Raw genomic sequence first — 15663 nt, 5'->3', positions numbered from 1 at the left:
GCAAATTGTCATCATTATTTGTAGTTTTAGACATCACATTAGTCGTAGGGGCCGATTAGTCACCCTCCCCATCGTATTCCGATAACAGTCTGTCCTGACGAAGAGTAAATAGTCAAGTGATAGTAATTCCATTATTATTCAGACCTTTTCTAATGCACATGTGTGGCTATCGGGCTGCCCATGTGTGGCTTTCGGGCTGCCCATGTGTGGCTATCTGGCTGCCCATGTGTGGCTACTGGGCTGCCCATGTGTGGCTATCGGGCTGCCCATGTGTAGCTATCGGGCTGCCCATGTGTGGCTTCCGGGCTGCCCATGTGTGGCTATCGGGCTGCCCATGTGTGGCTATCTGGCTGCCCATGTGTGGCTTCCGGGCTGCCCATGTGTGGCTATCGGGCTGCCCATGTGTGGCTATCGGGCTGCCCATGTGTGGCTATCTGGCTGCCCATGTGTGGCTACGGGGCTGCCCATGTGTGGCTATCGGGCTGCCCATGTGTGGCTTCCGGGCTGCCCATGTGTGGCTATCGGGCTGCCCATGTGTGGCTTCCGGGCTGCCCATGTGTGGCTACCGGGCTGCCCATGTGTGCCAGGATGAACGGCTGGAGAGGGATGTGAAAATGTAAGCTATATGCTACAATTGCGTGAGCTGCCAGGGCCGATCTTCCCGAAGGCTCAGCTTTCCATAGCTTGGTAAAATTGGCATTTTTGTAGTGCCCATAGAATGGGAACGGTTTCTGCAATTGAAAAATGAAGGACTGTCGCAGATTGCCCTATACTTAAATATTGCAGAAATTCTCCTAAAAGGTCCACTTTAATAAATAGGCCCTTTAATAGTTTTGGTTCTGACTTTCTCTTTATTAGTATGGTCACTAGGTGAGATTTTATTTTGTTTTGATTTTCATGCATTTGGTAATATCACATAATGATTTTATATACATCACATAGTAGTAATACTACAAAACACTTAAATGGAAACCATCCAAAAATGTAAAAACTAATTATAGATTTATTGTAGTATGCACAAGTGAAGTTAATTTATACACAAACCCCTGTAAATAATATAGTTGTAAAATTGTTATAACTGGAGAGATCTGATGTCATCGCACAGCATTTTGTAGGAAAACTTGTGCATTCTAAGTGATTGAGCACCCTAATACTGTACATTCTAAGTGATAGTGCACACTCTACTGTGCATTCTAAGTAATAGTGCACCCTTTACTGTGCATTCTAAGTGATTGAGCACCCTAATACTGTACATTCTAAGTGATAGTGCACACTCTACTGTGCATTCTGAGTGATAGTGCACTTTACTGTGCATTCTGAGTGATAGTGCACACTCTACTGTGCATTCTAAGTGATAGTGCACACTCTACTGTGCATTCTAAGTGATAGTGCACACTCTACTGTGCATTCTAAGTGATAGTGCACACTCTACTGTGCATTCTAAGTGATAGTGCACACTCTACTGTGCATTCTAAGTGATTGAGCACCCTAATACTGTACATTCTAAGTGATAGTGCACCCACTACTGTACTTTATTATGGATATTACAAATCTTTGTGTGACTTGGATATTAGCAGTTATGCTACAGCTCGGTGCTGTTATGTGTTCATAGAATGCTTCAGTAACTTAATATCCATATAACGTACTGTTGGGGCGTGCATTCTCCCATATATTAAATCAAAGTAATAAATATTGCAATTTAGTAATAATTTAATATGACAAATGGATGGAAATCAGAGTTTCCTATAAACTTATGTACATACATTAGAATTCTGACCACCAGCTGCTGTATTTTTAGAAATGTTAATCCAGATATGATGCGAAAATAGTAAAGTAAGATCAGGTCATTTTCACGTCTATTATCTGGCTGTAATAAATCTTCATTCGTTTTTTGCTATTTGAATTAATTTCCCTTTAATTCTCATATGAAATGTTCTTAAGCCGATGTGACCTGACATGTAGTGGGCCAGGTGACACCGAGCCAATTGTTAGGGGCTTAACTCAAACAACAAGGTGGCATCTGGTCCCATCGGTAGGGTTGGCCAGTGATGGCACGCTCATACAGATTGGTGATTGGAGTTACCAGCAGAGACATTATTTGCCCAATCTGCCCAATGTGTTTGGCCAGGTGACACCGAGCCAGTTGTGAGAACTGAATTACCTTGTTCCTTGTTCCCATTGGGTTGGTCGATATAAATACAGTACATACCGGTTGAAGACATTAGCTGACTACATTTACCAGCAGGTCCAAAACATTTTCTTAAGCAGTTTTATTTAGGTTTCCCGGTGGTTTTAGCCCATCGAAGAAAAACAATATATGGGTAACTTCTTAACATCTACCAAATGACCACTTGTGGCCTTTACATTTATTTACAGGGGTTGTTTACCCCCATAGACTTTTCCCATGCCGCCATGTACAGTCCCCCATTACTTCCTACCTATATATCTTGTCTGTTATTACCCTGTTTTGTTCTATTAATGTTTCCAATTGTAAAGCGCAATGGAATAGGCTGCGCTATATAAGAAATGAATAAATACATTTTCAATTCCCTTACTGTTACACGATAGCACCTGGTGGTTATCGAGGAGGAAGCAGGGTGCAACTGTACATTTAGGGCGATACCCATCCATAGCATTCTGCACAATGTTGGGATGAACGTAAGAATTGCAACACCTCCTGACCAAAAAAGGTTCCCGTATCTGTTGTCCTATTACACCTGAGTAAAGGAAGGCAGCGATGTTGTAATGTTTGGGGGTGATCACGCTGCCCCTCCCCCCTCCCCCGCGCTCTCCCTTCTCATATGAGTGTAAAATGCCATGCATAGACATGTGTAGTTGCAGCTCAAGTGTTTAGGGAGCTTAAGCACCCACAAAGCCATATGCTCTACACCTGGGTACTCCTTGGGAGAGGAACGAGAAGGGGAAGGTTAAACCGCCCCTGTAATGATAGAGAGGTTTGGGATAATTGTACTCATACAGATATTGTGATACGTGCACAGACTCTCAAAGACAAACTGGATACTTATTGTTTAATGATCAGCACGTTGCCTCATAATGGACGGCAGAGCGTTTACCATTTACAATCAAAGGGATTAGCTGTGAAAGCGTCCCGCCAGGCATTACGGCACAGTCCAAGCACAACGCCTAAGTTATTAACAACTTTCCCCATCCATCAGCTTTTCCTTCCTATTTATTTTTCTATTTTGGTTCCTGCATGTACGTGTATGTCATTTTTATTAACCTCATTTGTGACAGAAACGGTGACTCTGGCAGATTTCTTCCCCGGGAATGTCTGCCGCTGGGCGAAATTTCTTTTTAATCCCACTGAAAATTTTTAGATTAAGTCCGTCATCATCAAGATCTTAAGACTGTGAGAGGCTTGGAACACGATGCCTAAAGCAAAATGACCTTTTCACTAACGTTTGATTATTTATGAATGCTTATACAATAGTTTTATAGGGAAATAAAAATCTAACTTTATCTACTGGTGAAAAAAAAAAAAAAAAAACCTCATAAAACCATATGATTTTCTGTGTCGTTTGGTTTATGGCTGTACAGCTTTATGAAAAGAAAAAAAATCATTTGCAGAGAATTAAATGTACCTGTATATGTTTGGAGCAACGCAGGAGAATAATATCTGTGAATAGCCGTGCTCCCCTATTAATTTTATCCTAATTGCCTTTTTTTCCTTAGACTGCTGAGGGTTGGATATATATATATTTATCCCCAATGATCGGTTGTACAGCGCCATTCCTTTGATGTCAGATGCAATTCTCGCTATCTTTTTTTTAAATACTGTGTCTTGAATAAGATAATATTTAGTGAAGAGGAGCATTTCAAATCTAACCTTCATCAACTGTCCCTAAAAATTATATATACAGAAGTGTTTCACCAGCTTTGCTCCAAAACAAACTTATTTATTTAGCCCAAGCCGTGCTTACTTTATAACGTTTGAGTCCTTGCCTGGAGCAGACCTCACTGTCCATGATAGTCTTAAAGTGGATCCATCATCTGCACACACTGGAAGTTGACATTTGGGGGCTCAATTTCAGGCTATCAGTGCACTAGGAATAGTGACATCACTGAGGCACTCAGCCTATCGATCCACTAGGAGCCGGTGAGATCTCTGATGTCACTAAATCCCAGTGAATTGATAGGTTTCTACAATTGGCTCAGCCCACGTAATGTGAGCCTCAACACTCTTTGCAGGCCATGGGTCCACTTGAAATGGCCTCTGGAGGGCCATCAACAGCTGGTTCTACTGATCTTGTGGCTGAGAAATGTTTGCGCTGTGTGTCCCGTACATTGAGTTTTAACTTGAAACAGCCCCTGATGGTTCATCGTGACATACATTATAGATGAGCCGACCTGTAGTGGTCAGTTTCACTGGCCAAATACAGGCAAGATTCACCCTTGTCCAAGCCAGGAAGCACAACTGGATTCATTTGATTGATACATTTGCTGAATTGTGGAGATTACCATCTCGCTCCATGTATTGTGCTTTACTGGGGGAAATTACGTTTCAATTGCCACAGCCTCACGCCTCCTATAAAACGACCTCATCTACTATGTCGTTCCAATTGAATACACCAACGCTCACCTCTGAAATGTACGTATCTAGTACAATTACGATAGGTACCTGGTGTGAGCTGTAATAATTACACTGGGATGTGGATTTCACTTTAGTATTTATTATATGTTCCCTTTAATTGTCATGGGGGCTTACTAGTTCTAGCCATGCCACTCCTAGGAGCAGACCTTCATGTATCAGTGAATGGAATTCTCAGCAACTGTAAGAGAGGTCTGTTCTATGTAAATCTAAGCAGATGTATCACTATTAAAGCCCAGAGATTCATGGTCAGGGCTCTCTTATAGCCACAGATGACGCTAAATTAAGACTCAACGACGTTGATCGGGCGTGGTAGGTCAGTGGCAGCTGGCATGTGATACCCTTCCCTTGACCTAGGTATTATTTTTTTGATGTGGTCTCAATTGTGGATCACTGGGGGCTATTTGGTATCTGTGGGGGAGGGAGATTGCTGAACCTCACCTGTGATGTTATGTTTCCTTCCTTAGGGCCTCGCTATGGAGCTCGTGTGTGGTGTTACCGCTGTTGGCGCTGACGTGGATGTCTGCAGTGCTCGCCATCACAGACCGGCGCTCAGCCCTTTTTCAAATTCTGTTTGCCGTCTTTGACTCCTTGGAAGGTTTTGTCATAGTCATGGTGCATTGTATACTGCGGAGAGAGGTGAGCCTGCGTGCCCAGATAACTCTCTGTATACCCGTTATACAATGCTCAGTATATGATAATTACAGAAATGGGTTACAAAGTACAACCTTCCCCAAGCTACAGGTATAAGATAAGTAACGCAGATATATTACACAGCTCTTCACTGAAATAGACGGTTCACAGTGAAGTTTATTAAATTCAGCCCTGATTATCCTATCAGGATATAACCTATGTAACAACACCGATCTTCTACAGGAGCTCTAACAGCCTCATCACCTATAGGGGATATTCTGTATGTTACTACAGTAGTTGCACTGAACATTCTTTTTCTACAACACTAATGGCAATAATAATACATGAAATTAGTACTATGCATGCATCATATAATACTGACAATTTGCTTTTCTTAACAGTCAAAAGTCATTTATAAAAGGTGAATGAATGTTTGCATGGAGAGAATAAACTTTGGAAATAAGTCTAATAATAATAATAAAATAAATAAGTGATTAGAAAAGATTAGAATAATTTAAATTGTGGGTTTGACAATGAACTGTTCATTTACAGATGGAGTAGACTTATGTGCAGTCTGTGTACAACACAGAGTTTACAGATGTGTCCACATGCATCTATCCTCCGTGCGCTACAAGTTGCATTACACGTAACGCGTGAGCGATGTGTAACTCGGTATCGCTGAGCGTCTTTACAAAGAGACGCGAGTAGGACGCAGAAGCAGATTCTGGTGAATAAATGATATGCGGAATGCATGTATGCATATATTCTGTGTGCGGCTGCGGGTGTATCTGCATGCGAAAAGTTGCGTCAGTGGCTGCGACACTCTAACGTAGCGTTACGCATGCAGATACAGCCGCCGTCACGCACAGAACATAGTCATGCCGCATATCATACTAATCAGAAGAAGCTGCTTGTGCATCCATTCTCATTGCTTTGTGAATTAGACGTTTTACGGTAAAAAGTCACACATAAAGGCAATCAGCACTAGCGAGTCACACCACGGCATGGCGCGATTAGAATTGCTGTTTAATGCGCAAGGAGGCTAGATGTCTATGGACACATCTGTATGTCACAGACTGTCCCGGCTAATTACCTTTTCCATCCTTGATAAAAGCATAATAGAGACCCATGCAATTAGGGAACCGCAAGAGTCAAATGCTGCAACACATGCTGCTGGACCTGTACATAGAGTATGCTTTCACTGAGTCCTGCACGATTCATGCTCTTTACTTTGCCATTGCATGGATTACTGAAACGGGAGGCGCACGGCAACTGACACGCAATCTGCTTTTCTCTCACCGTCCTAGGTGCAGGATGCGGTGAAGTGTCGAGTTGTAGATCGCCATGAAGAAGGCAATGGGGACTCCGGCGGCTCTTTCCAGAATGGACACGCTCAGTTAATGGTATTTATTCATGTTTTATGTTTCCGCAAGGTTATTACATGAGTTAGATTCTAATGCTGAGCTGCCAATTCCCCCCACAGTGAGACTGCAGATTATCTATTCCACATGCTGTTTTGTGCCTCAGGCCGCAGTGATGTCACTGGCTCCTACAAAATGGCTGCCTCCACTACTTTAGCAACGCCTCAAAACAGAATTCCTGCAGAGTATATACAGCAGTGTGGGATTATAGCAGACTTCCACACAGAGGGCCTGATTCAGACCCGCTCGTGAGCGCTGAGCGCTCGCAAGCGGGTCGATGGTGCCCTAGTGTGCATGCGCACGACGGAGGGAGCTCCGTCGTGCGCATGCGCGAGACCCGAATAGCGCCGGCCAAGCTGTCGCTATGGGTCTCGCACCAAAGGGGGCGTGCTGTCGATGGTGAGTGACAGCACGCCCCCTTTGGTGGGCGTGCCGGGGGCGTTTCTGCCCAGACAGAGGCGTTCACATGGGAATGCCTACCGTCTGGGGCCGGCCCCACTGACATCACTAGTGATGTCAGTGGGAGCACTCCTGGGCTTGCGGCAGTGAGACCCTACCGCAGGGTCTCGTCACAAGCCCGATGGAGGCCGCTCCAATTTTAGGTAGGAGGGCCCTGATTCAGAGCGAGCGCTCTTGTCAGAGCGTCCGGCTCTGAATCAGGCCCAGAGTCCATTATCCCCAGAAAACCATACTTTGCTGATAAACTGATTTAATGAAATGACGCAGTGTTTTGGGAATACATGTTGCCTTCATCAGGTCTTTTCCTGAATGCATAGTAATGGGGATGTTCTCCATCACATAGGTCACATAATTAGAAAATATCTGACCTCTAGTGGTCAAATTTATAGAAGCAAAGAAATTTAACCAAACAAACAAATTAGCTGAACGGTTCTACAATAATGTGATGCACTCAGGAAAACAGAATATACCCACACAGTGATAAATAAAGGTTGTTTGTTAAAAAATAATTAATAGTAATATTAACTTTTATTCAAGGTGCTGATTCAATTAGGGCAATGTGCCACGTTCGGCTTTATTTGGTTTACTGTCTCCATTTCGAGGATGAGGCAACTTTTTTGACATTTGGTGTTTCTTTGGAGTATTGTGAAGAGCATTGTCTAAATTAAAAGTGCAGATATATTTAGAGTCCCAGAACAATGGCTTCTGTGGGTCTCAGAACATTGGCACACTGACACTTGGGGTCCCAGAACAATGGCACACTGACACTTGGGGTCCCAGAACAATGGCACACTGATACTTGGGGTCCCAAGACAATGATATGCTGACACTTGAGGTCCCAGAACAATGGCACACTGACACTGGGGGTCCCAGAACACTGACACACTGACACTGGGGGTCCCAAAACAATGGAACACTGACATTGTGGTTCCAGAACAATGGCACACTGACACCTGGGGTCCCAGAACAATGGCACACTGACACTTGGGGTCCCAGAGCAATGGCACACTGACACCTGGGGTCCCAGAACAATGGCACACTGACACTTGGGGTCCCAGAACAATGGCACACTGACACTTGGGGTCCCAGAACAATGGCACACTGACACTTGGGGTCCCAGAACAAAGACACACTGACACTGGGGGTCCCAAAACAATGGCACACTGACTCTTGGGGTCCCAGAACAATGGCACACTGACACCTGGGGTCCCAGAACAATGGCACACTGACACTTGGGGTCCCAGAACAATGGCACACTGACACCTGGGGTCCCAGAACAATGACACACTGACACTTGGGGTCCCAGAACAATGGCACACTGACACTTGGGGTCCCAGAACAATGGCACACTGACACTTGGGGTCCCAGAACAATGGCACACTGACACTTGGGGTCCCAGAACAATGGCACACTGACACTTGGGGTCCCAGAACAAAGACACACTGACACTGGGGGTCCCAAAACAATGGCACACTGACACTTGGGATCCCAATGGCACACTGACACTTGGGGTCCCAGAACAATGGCACACTGATACTTGGGGTCCCAAGACAATGATACGCTGACACTTAAGGTCCCAGAAAATTGGCACACTGACACCTGAGGTTCCAGAACAATGGCACACTGACACTTGGGGTCCCAGAACAATGGCACACTGACACCTGGGGTCCCAGAACAATGGCACACTGACACCTGGGATCACAGAACAATGACACACTGACACCTGAGGTTCCAGAACAATGGCACAATGAGGGGTCCCATAACAATGGCACACTGACACCTGGGGTTCCAGAACAATGGCACACTGACACTTGGGGTCCCAGAACAATGGCACACTGACACTTGGGGTCCCAGAACAATAACACACTGACACCTGAGGTTACAGAACAATGACACACTGACACCTGAGGTTACAGAACAATGACACACTGACATAGTGGTTCCAGAACAATGGTACACTGACACCTGGGGTTCCAGAACAATGGCACACTGACACCTGGGGTTCCAGAACAATGGCACACTGACACTTGGGGTCCCAGAACAATGGCACACTGACACTTGGGGTCCCAGAACAATGACACACTGACACCTGGGGTCCCAGAACAATGGCACACTGACATTGTGGTCCCAGAACAATGGCACACTGACATTGTAGTCCCAGAACAATGGTACACTGACACCTGGGGTCCCAGAACAATGGCACACTGACATTGGTGGGACATTCAGCCACTAGGCGATATTACTGTGATTTGTATATGAGTCTCAACTATAATCAATCACTTTTACTTCCTATCACAATGTGACCAATTCTGTTCAAATAGTGAAGTAGAAACCAACGTGTACTAAAGTCTGCCACGTGTAGCTGAATTACCCACCGATATTTATTCCATTGTAGTAGAATAGTATGACTGAGTCTCCTAGTTTCCTAGTTTAGAAAGTGTGACACATCCACCGAATCTAATCACAGTGAAGTAGGATTTGAGTGCGGCAATGTCCCCACGTGGTTCTGGAAGCCATCTAATACAGTAACTAATGTAGCTTATCGGCAGTTCATGTCTTTTCATGTTTTGTCGTGTGAGAAGAATAAATTAGTTGGGTCTCTGTGATCAGGTGTGTACAGTAGTTGCAATATTACAGTACTACAATTGAATTAATGAGTGTTAGTTTGTACCTGGGTTATTTTTGGGGTCCTTTTATTTATTGACCCAGAGCCTCATGTAACGTTCTCTGACTTCGTTCTCCATTCCCAGCTAGAAGAAGCCAACAATCCCTACATCTGCACGGCCATGGTGGGACTGAAAGACAAGAAAGTAACGGTAAGAGACATTTTATTTGGGACATACTGTATGTTCTGTATAAGAGAACATATGTGCAGACCAATCACTCTAGATGTATGTTTTCCAACATTCCGTTAACACACCCATGACATGTCCTCAGAACACGTATATATATATATATATATATATAGAAACGTATAATGAAACATTTTTTTTTTTAATAATCATTGACAATATTTATTATACTATTTTCTCCCTCTCTCGCTCTCTCTCTCATTCTCTCTTTCTCTCTCTCTCTCTCTCTCTCTCTCTCTCTCTCTCTCTCTCTCTCTCTCTCATTCTCTCTATCTTTTTCTCCCTCTCTTCCTGTATCTCTCCCTCTCCCACTGTTTATTTCTATCTTCCTCTTTCTCTTCGTCCCTCCCTAACCTCTCTCTCTCTCTTTTTTCTCTCTCCCCTCCTTCCCTCTCTTCCTGTCTCTCTCCCGCTGTTTCTCTCTCTCCCTCCCTCTCTCTTTCTTTTCCTCTCTCCCTCTCTTCCTGTCTCTCTCCCTCTCTCTCTTCCTGTCTCTGTCCCTCTCCTGCTGTTTCTCTTTCTCCACCTCTCTTTCTCTCTCTCTTCCTCTCTCTCTCTCTTTATTTTTCTCTCTCTCCCCCTCTCTTCCTCTCTTTCCCTCTCCTGCTGTTCCTCTCTCATTCTCTCTATCTTTCTCTCTCTCCCCCTCCTTCCCTCTCTTACTGTCTCTCTTCCTCTCCCGCTGCTTCTCTCTCCCCTATTGTTTCTCTCTCTCTCTCCCTCTCTCTCTTTCTTTTTCACTCTCTCCCCCTCTTTTCCTGTCTCTCTCTCTCTCTCCCCCTCCCTCCTTCCCTCATTCTCTCTATCTTATTCTCTCTGCCCCTCTTCCCTCTCTTTCTGTCTCTCTCCCACTGTTTCTCTCTCTCTCTCCCTCCCTCCCTCATTCTTTCTAGATAACTCTCTCTCTCTCCCCCTCCTTCCCTCTCTTCCTGTCTCTCTCCCTCTCCCACTGTTTCTCTCTCTCCACCTCTCTTTCTCTCTCTCCCTCCCTCTCTCTCTTTCTTCTTTCTTTTTCTCTCTCCCTCTCTTCCTGTCTCTCTCCCTCTCCCACTGTTCCTCTTTCTCTCACTCTCTCTCTCTCCCTCATTCTCTCTATCTTTTTCTCTCTCTCTCCCTCTCTTCCTGTCTCTCTCCCTCTCTCGCTGTTCCTCTCTCTCTCTCTCTCTCTCTCTCTCTCTCCCTCATTCTCTCTATTTTTTTCTCTCTCTCCCCTCTCTTCCTGTCTCTCTCTCCCCCTCCTTCCCTCTCTTCCTGTCTCTCTCCCTCTCTTCCTGTCTCTCTCCCTCTCCTCCTGTCTCTCTCCCTCTCCTCCTGTCTCTCTCCCTCTCCCGCTGTTTCTCTCTTCCTGTCTCTCTCCCTCTCTTCCTGTCTCTCTCTCTCCCCCTCCTTCCCTCTCTTCCTGTCTCTCTCCCACTCGTCCTGTCTTTCTCCCTCTCCCGCTGTTTCTCTCTCTCCCGTTTCTCTCTCCCCCATTGTTTCTCTCTCTCTCCTTTCCTCCCTCTATCACTGCCCCCTCTATATCCCCCCTGTCCCTCTCTCTCCCTCTCCTCGTTAGTTGTCAGGTGAATAGATAAATATTGGTTGTCGTGGTCCCTTAGGTGCTTCTCTCGGGATCTAGGGCTGCCCCATAGGTTGATATATAACTGTAATTGTACAATTCCCTCAGTATAGAAATAGATTCCTCTGTTCACATTTACACTCTGGGACAGTGGTAGGAGTAATTCTTCTCTTACACCGTTAGTAACCTCACCATAACTCTTCTTATCTTTCATTTCAGTCTGACTTTGAAAAAGATGTTGATTTAGCCTGCAGATCAGGTAAGAATATAACAGGTTATTTCTTTTTTCACTATAAAAAAAGAGACCCAGCTAATTTAATTTGTATGCAAAATTGTTTTATTTACATTTTTCTGCATTTTCACTCTATAATGGTGCGTTATATTGTTTACCTGAAAGCCTAAAAAGTATATTTCTCTTTGTGTCCGAAACAGCTATATAATGGCCCTTTTTCAGGACAGTAGTTCTGCCAGTGCCTGTGCTGATAGCCCTGGGCGGAGGCTGCTGATACAGCTCCCAGCGGTCACTTTGCAGTGCTCTCGGAATTGGAATCATTGTGAAATATTTTATTTTTCATTCGCTCAGAAAAAAAAAAGTAATTTAAGCTATTTTGAGGGTAAAAGCGATGTTTACCTTGTAATTCTGTTACCTTCTTGGCTAATTAGAATTTTATTGTTACAACATTTGAAATGAAAATATTTAGCAGTCCTCTCTTATAATAGACATTTCTCTCTGGCAAAATACGACTACGTGCTAAACATATTGTTCCTCTTCTATCTGTAAGACGTGTATCCTGTTATAAAACGAAGCCTCTCATTGTCTTTCCATGGGATGGACGTAATGTGTGATCTATGCCTCAATTAAGAAGCATAATAGTCCCACAATTTACATTTACAGTAGTAATATAGGCAAACATGTAATCAGCCAGCACGCGATCCCTGGGTAATATATTCAGAAGGATTCGCATTTACAAGACATACCTGTCATTATTTAAAGTGCACTTTATGTCGCAAGGTAATAGAGCAATTCATTTCCGCTGGCAAATCTACATTTAGCTGCTAAAATGTGTATTATTATTAGTAGATAGAGAGATGGGGCCATGATTAAAATGCTGCCGTTTCATCGTCATAGCAAAACGTCCAGTCCTTTGAATTTGCTTCTATCCTCTGTAGATCACAGTTTGTACCTATGTACGATGGTTTAATCACTTTGCAATAACAGGTTCTGAACAAAAAACACTGATGGTTTGTATTCTGTATGCTTTGTGACATATTAGCTTATAAAGAACGTTAACCTGCTGTTATGATTAAGTCGGTCAAACACCTTAATCTATTGCTCCATTGTGGACTTTGGGCCTGATTCAGAGCTGCTCGCTCGTGCTGGGCATTCGCAAGCGGCCCGATGTTCTGCATACACGCATGCGCAGGCTTCGTTCTGTGCGTGAGCGAACTACACACTGCGATCGCATCCCTCTCGCTCGCCCAGCAAAGGCAGCCCAGGGTAATGAGTGACAGGAGAGGCCGTTTGTGGGTGGTAACAGGGGCAGGACACTAATACCGGGGGGTTGGAGATGCGAACGCAGGCGTGCTTGAGTATTTCAACGCCGTTTTAGAGGCATACATAATTAACAGGCAGCATCATAGTACACGTCACATGCCTTTTTTTTAAAACTAATTTCCTCGCAATGCTTGCGTTCACATCCGATGGTGTTCGATGTACCAATGTTTTAATACACTTCCTGGAGATGACGTGGTGCTGGTGGGCGGCTCTGCCTGTGCGATTGGGCGTATGCATACACAAAGTGGCAGCTCGCTAAAACATGGTGGGCGTGCTTATACCTTGGCGAGCGATCGCTTCCCGTGGCGTCACTTTGACAAATTTGCATACGCATCCAGCGAGCGCACGCAGATAGTGAGCGTGTCTGAATCAGGCCCTTTGTTAGGGTGTAAATTCTTCCTGTATAACATCTATTGTACTGGGGGCTTTATCACTGTATACGTACTATTATTGATACAACATACTCTCATATGTTACATCTATTTACCGTACAGGATACTATTTCCATACATCGTTCTTATAGCCTCATCCTTGTTCCATCTACTCTGAAACTACATGTACCAGCGCGCCATGTCTGCTGGCAGGGCATGCTGAGATTTGTAGTTCTGCCCTATCTCGATAGCTGGCAGTTGCCTAAGCCTGATTTACTAGACGAGTAGTTGATATGGTCTTATTCGTCATAAATATAAGTAATGGGCAAATACAAGAATAGTCAATATGAGAACATAAATGCATGTAAGGATGATTCCCATTAGTGGGTGTGTCAATGCAAGCAGCTGAGTTCCCAGACGAACAGCCGCAGGCACAGGAGGCCGTGGTCAGACGGAGAAACTGCCCATGCCGTAGGGCTGCTGTAAGCTTTTATGGTGTGACCGATAGTGGTGTATAAGGAAGCACCAATTGGTATTACAGTGTGCGCTGGCGCTAAACCTGAGCGTCCTAGTCCTTGCACAGTAGGCCACATGGATGTATACAAGGGAAGGAGTTTGTAGCGGCATTTGCAAATACTCGCAGACGGGGGATCGCCATAAGGCGATGCTGTGTGCACTTTTGCGTGCAACTTAGAAACAAGCCCTGTATCTCTTGCCAATCATTGATCACTTTTACTAGTCGTTGCTTTACTAATTCCTAACCCTAACCCTCCCCCTAGTGCCTAACCCTAACCCCTAAACCTAACCCTCCCCCCATCCCGCTACTTGTCTTCAGTATTCTGGCAGTTTGGATGCCGGCATCGGTATTGTGAGAGGCGTCGGGATTCCAGCGCCAGTAATGTCAGCACCGGCACGCAGCCTCCGGGATACTGACTGTATCCTGTTCCCATAGAACTGCAACAATGTAGGGAGCACGGTGTTATCAAGAACATCTTTATACTTCTCGTTTTATAGTGTCACGAACGCACCTTTTTACTTGCGTGGGGTGTCCAATCAACTTTTTTCTACATAGTGTAATATAATCTTACACCATTGGATTGCTAAAATAATGTCACAATTACAATATATTCTCTCTGTTTAATGATGCTGATAAGTATCCAACGACTAAGACTAGACACTAGGCTATGATATAGAAATGACCATATGTTCTTGTATTCTCATATCGAAACGCCATCTCTTTCCACTCCAGTGCTCAACAAAGACATCTCATCCTGTAGAACGTCCACCATAACGGGAACGCTGAAGCGGCCATCTCTGCAGGACGAAGAGAAGATGAAGATGAACCATCAGAAAGGTTCGAACTTCAACAGTCTTCCAGCCAACGTGTCGAAGATGCACCTGCAAGGGTCTCCGCACTATCTGGGAAGCATCAATCTCAACGAGTTCAACAATCATACGCTCACCCTGAAAAAGGACAAAAACCAAGCCCCCAAACCCATGTACATGTGCGAGGGGGACATCTTCAAAAAGCTGGACTCAGAACTGACCAGAGCCCAGGAACAGTCAATGGACGCCAACTATGTCATATTGCCCAGTAACACGGCCACACTCAGGGCAAAGCCAAAGGAGGACAGCAAGTATAGCATTAACATTGATCAGATGCCGCAGACCAGGCTCATACATCTTAACATGGCGGATCCCAGCTACATGATAAAAAGCCCCCCGAGGGAACGTATTGGCATGAAGTGCGCCGAGCAGGGGTCGCCGATGCAGAAGCACCAGCTGCACCCCAGCGAGTCACAAATCCCAATGGGCCTCTGTGAAACGGCAGAATTAGGGACGTTGGGGATTGTGCCAAAGAGCGAGAACATCTCTACACTTTCCATGAGCTCTTTGGAGGTAAGGACAGCTTTATAGGAGATGCTTTGCTTTTATATCTGGCGCTGCTGTCAGTTGAACATAGGCCCTGATTCAGAGCCGGACGCTCTGACCAGAGCGTTCGCTCTGAATCAGGGCCCACCTCCATTAAAATGGAGCTTCCTCCTGGAAGCTCTTATAGCTGTGGGTCACCACCCACAGCATATACGAGCGTCCAGCAAGATGGTCGCGATGGTCTTGACCATCGTGACCATCGGACTTGCGAGTGAAACCCTGTAGTCGGGTTTCTCAACCGCAAGGCCAGGAGTGATTTTGGCTCTATCCGAG

The 15663-nt window shown here is 44.9% G+C and overlaps 1 protein-coding gene across 2 annotated transcripts in view; it reads left to right on the top strand.

Moving 5' to 3' along the window:
• Positions 1-15663, top strand: part of ADGRB1 (adhesion G protein-coupled receptor B1) — a 335561-nt gene that overhangs the window by 285843 nt on the left and 34055 nt on the right. For both annotated transcript variants that reach the window (XM_088456276.1, XM_088456275.1), the window contains 5 exons: positions 5077-5248; positions 6550-6645; positions 9873-9938; positions 11752-11791; positions 14708-15357. In XM_088456276.1, the coding sequence (XP_088312402.1) occupies positions 5077-5248; positions 6550-6645; positions 9873-9938; positions 11752-11791; positions 14708-15357 (1024 nt within the window). The remainder of the gene's footprint in view (positions 1-5076; positions 5249-6549; positions 6646-9872; positions 9939-11751; positions 11792-14707; positions 15358-15663) is intronic.

The sequence above is a fragment of the Taudactylus pleione genome, unplaced genomic scaffold (genome assembly GCF_031769625.1).
Source record: "Taudactylus pleione unplaced genomic scaffold, aTauple2 ptg000695l, whole genome shotgun sequence".
NCBI lineage: Eukaryota > Metazoa > Chordata > Amphibia > Anura > Myobatrachidae > Taudactylus > Taudactylus pleione.
The sequence above is the reverse complement of the archived record's forward strand: the minus strand, read 5'-3'. Positions and strand labels throughout refer to the sequence as shown.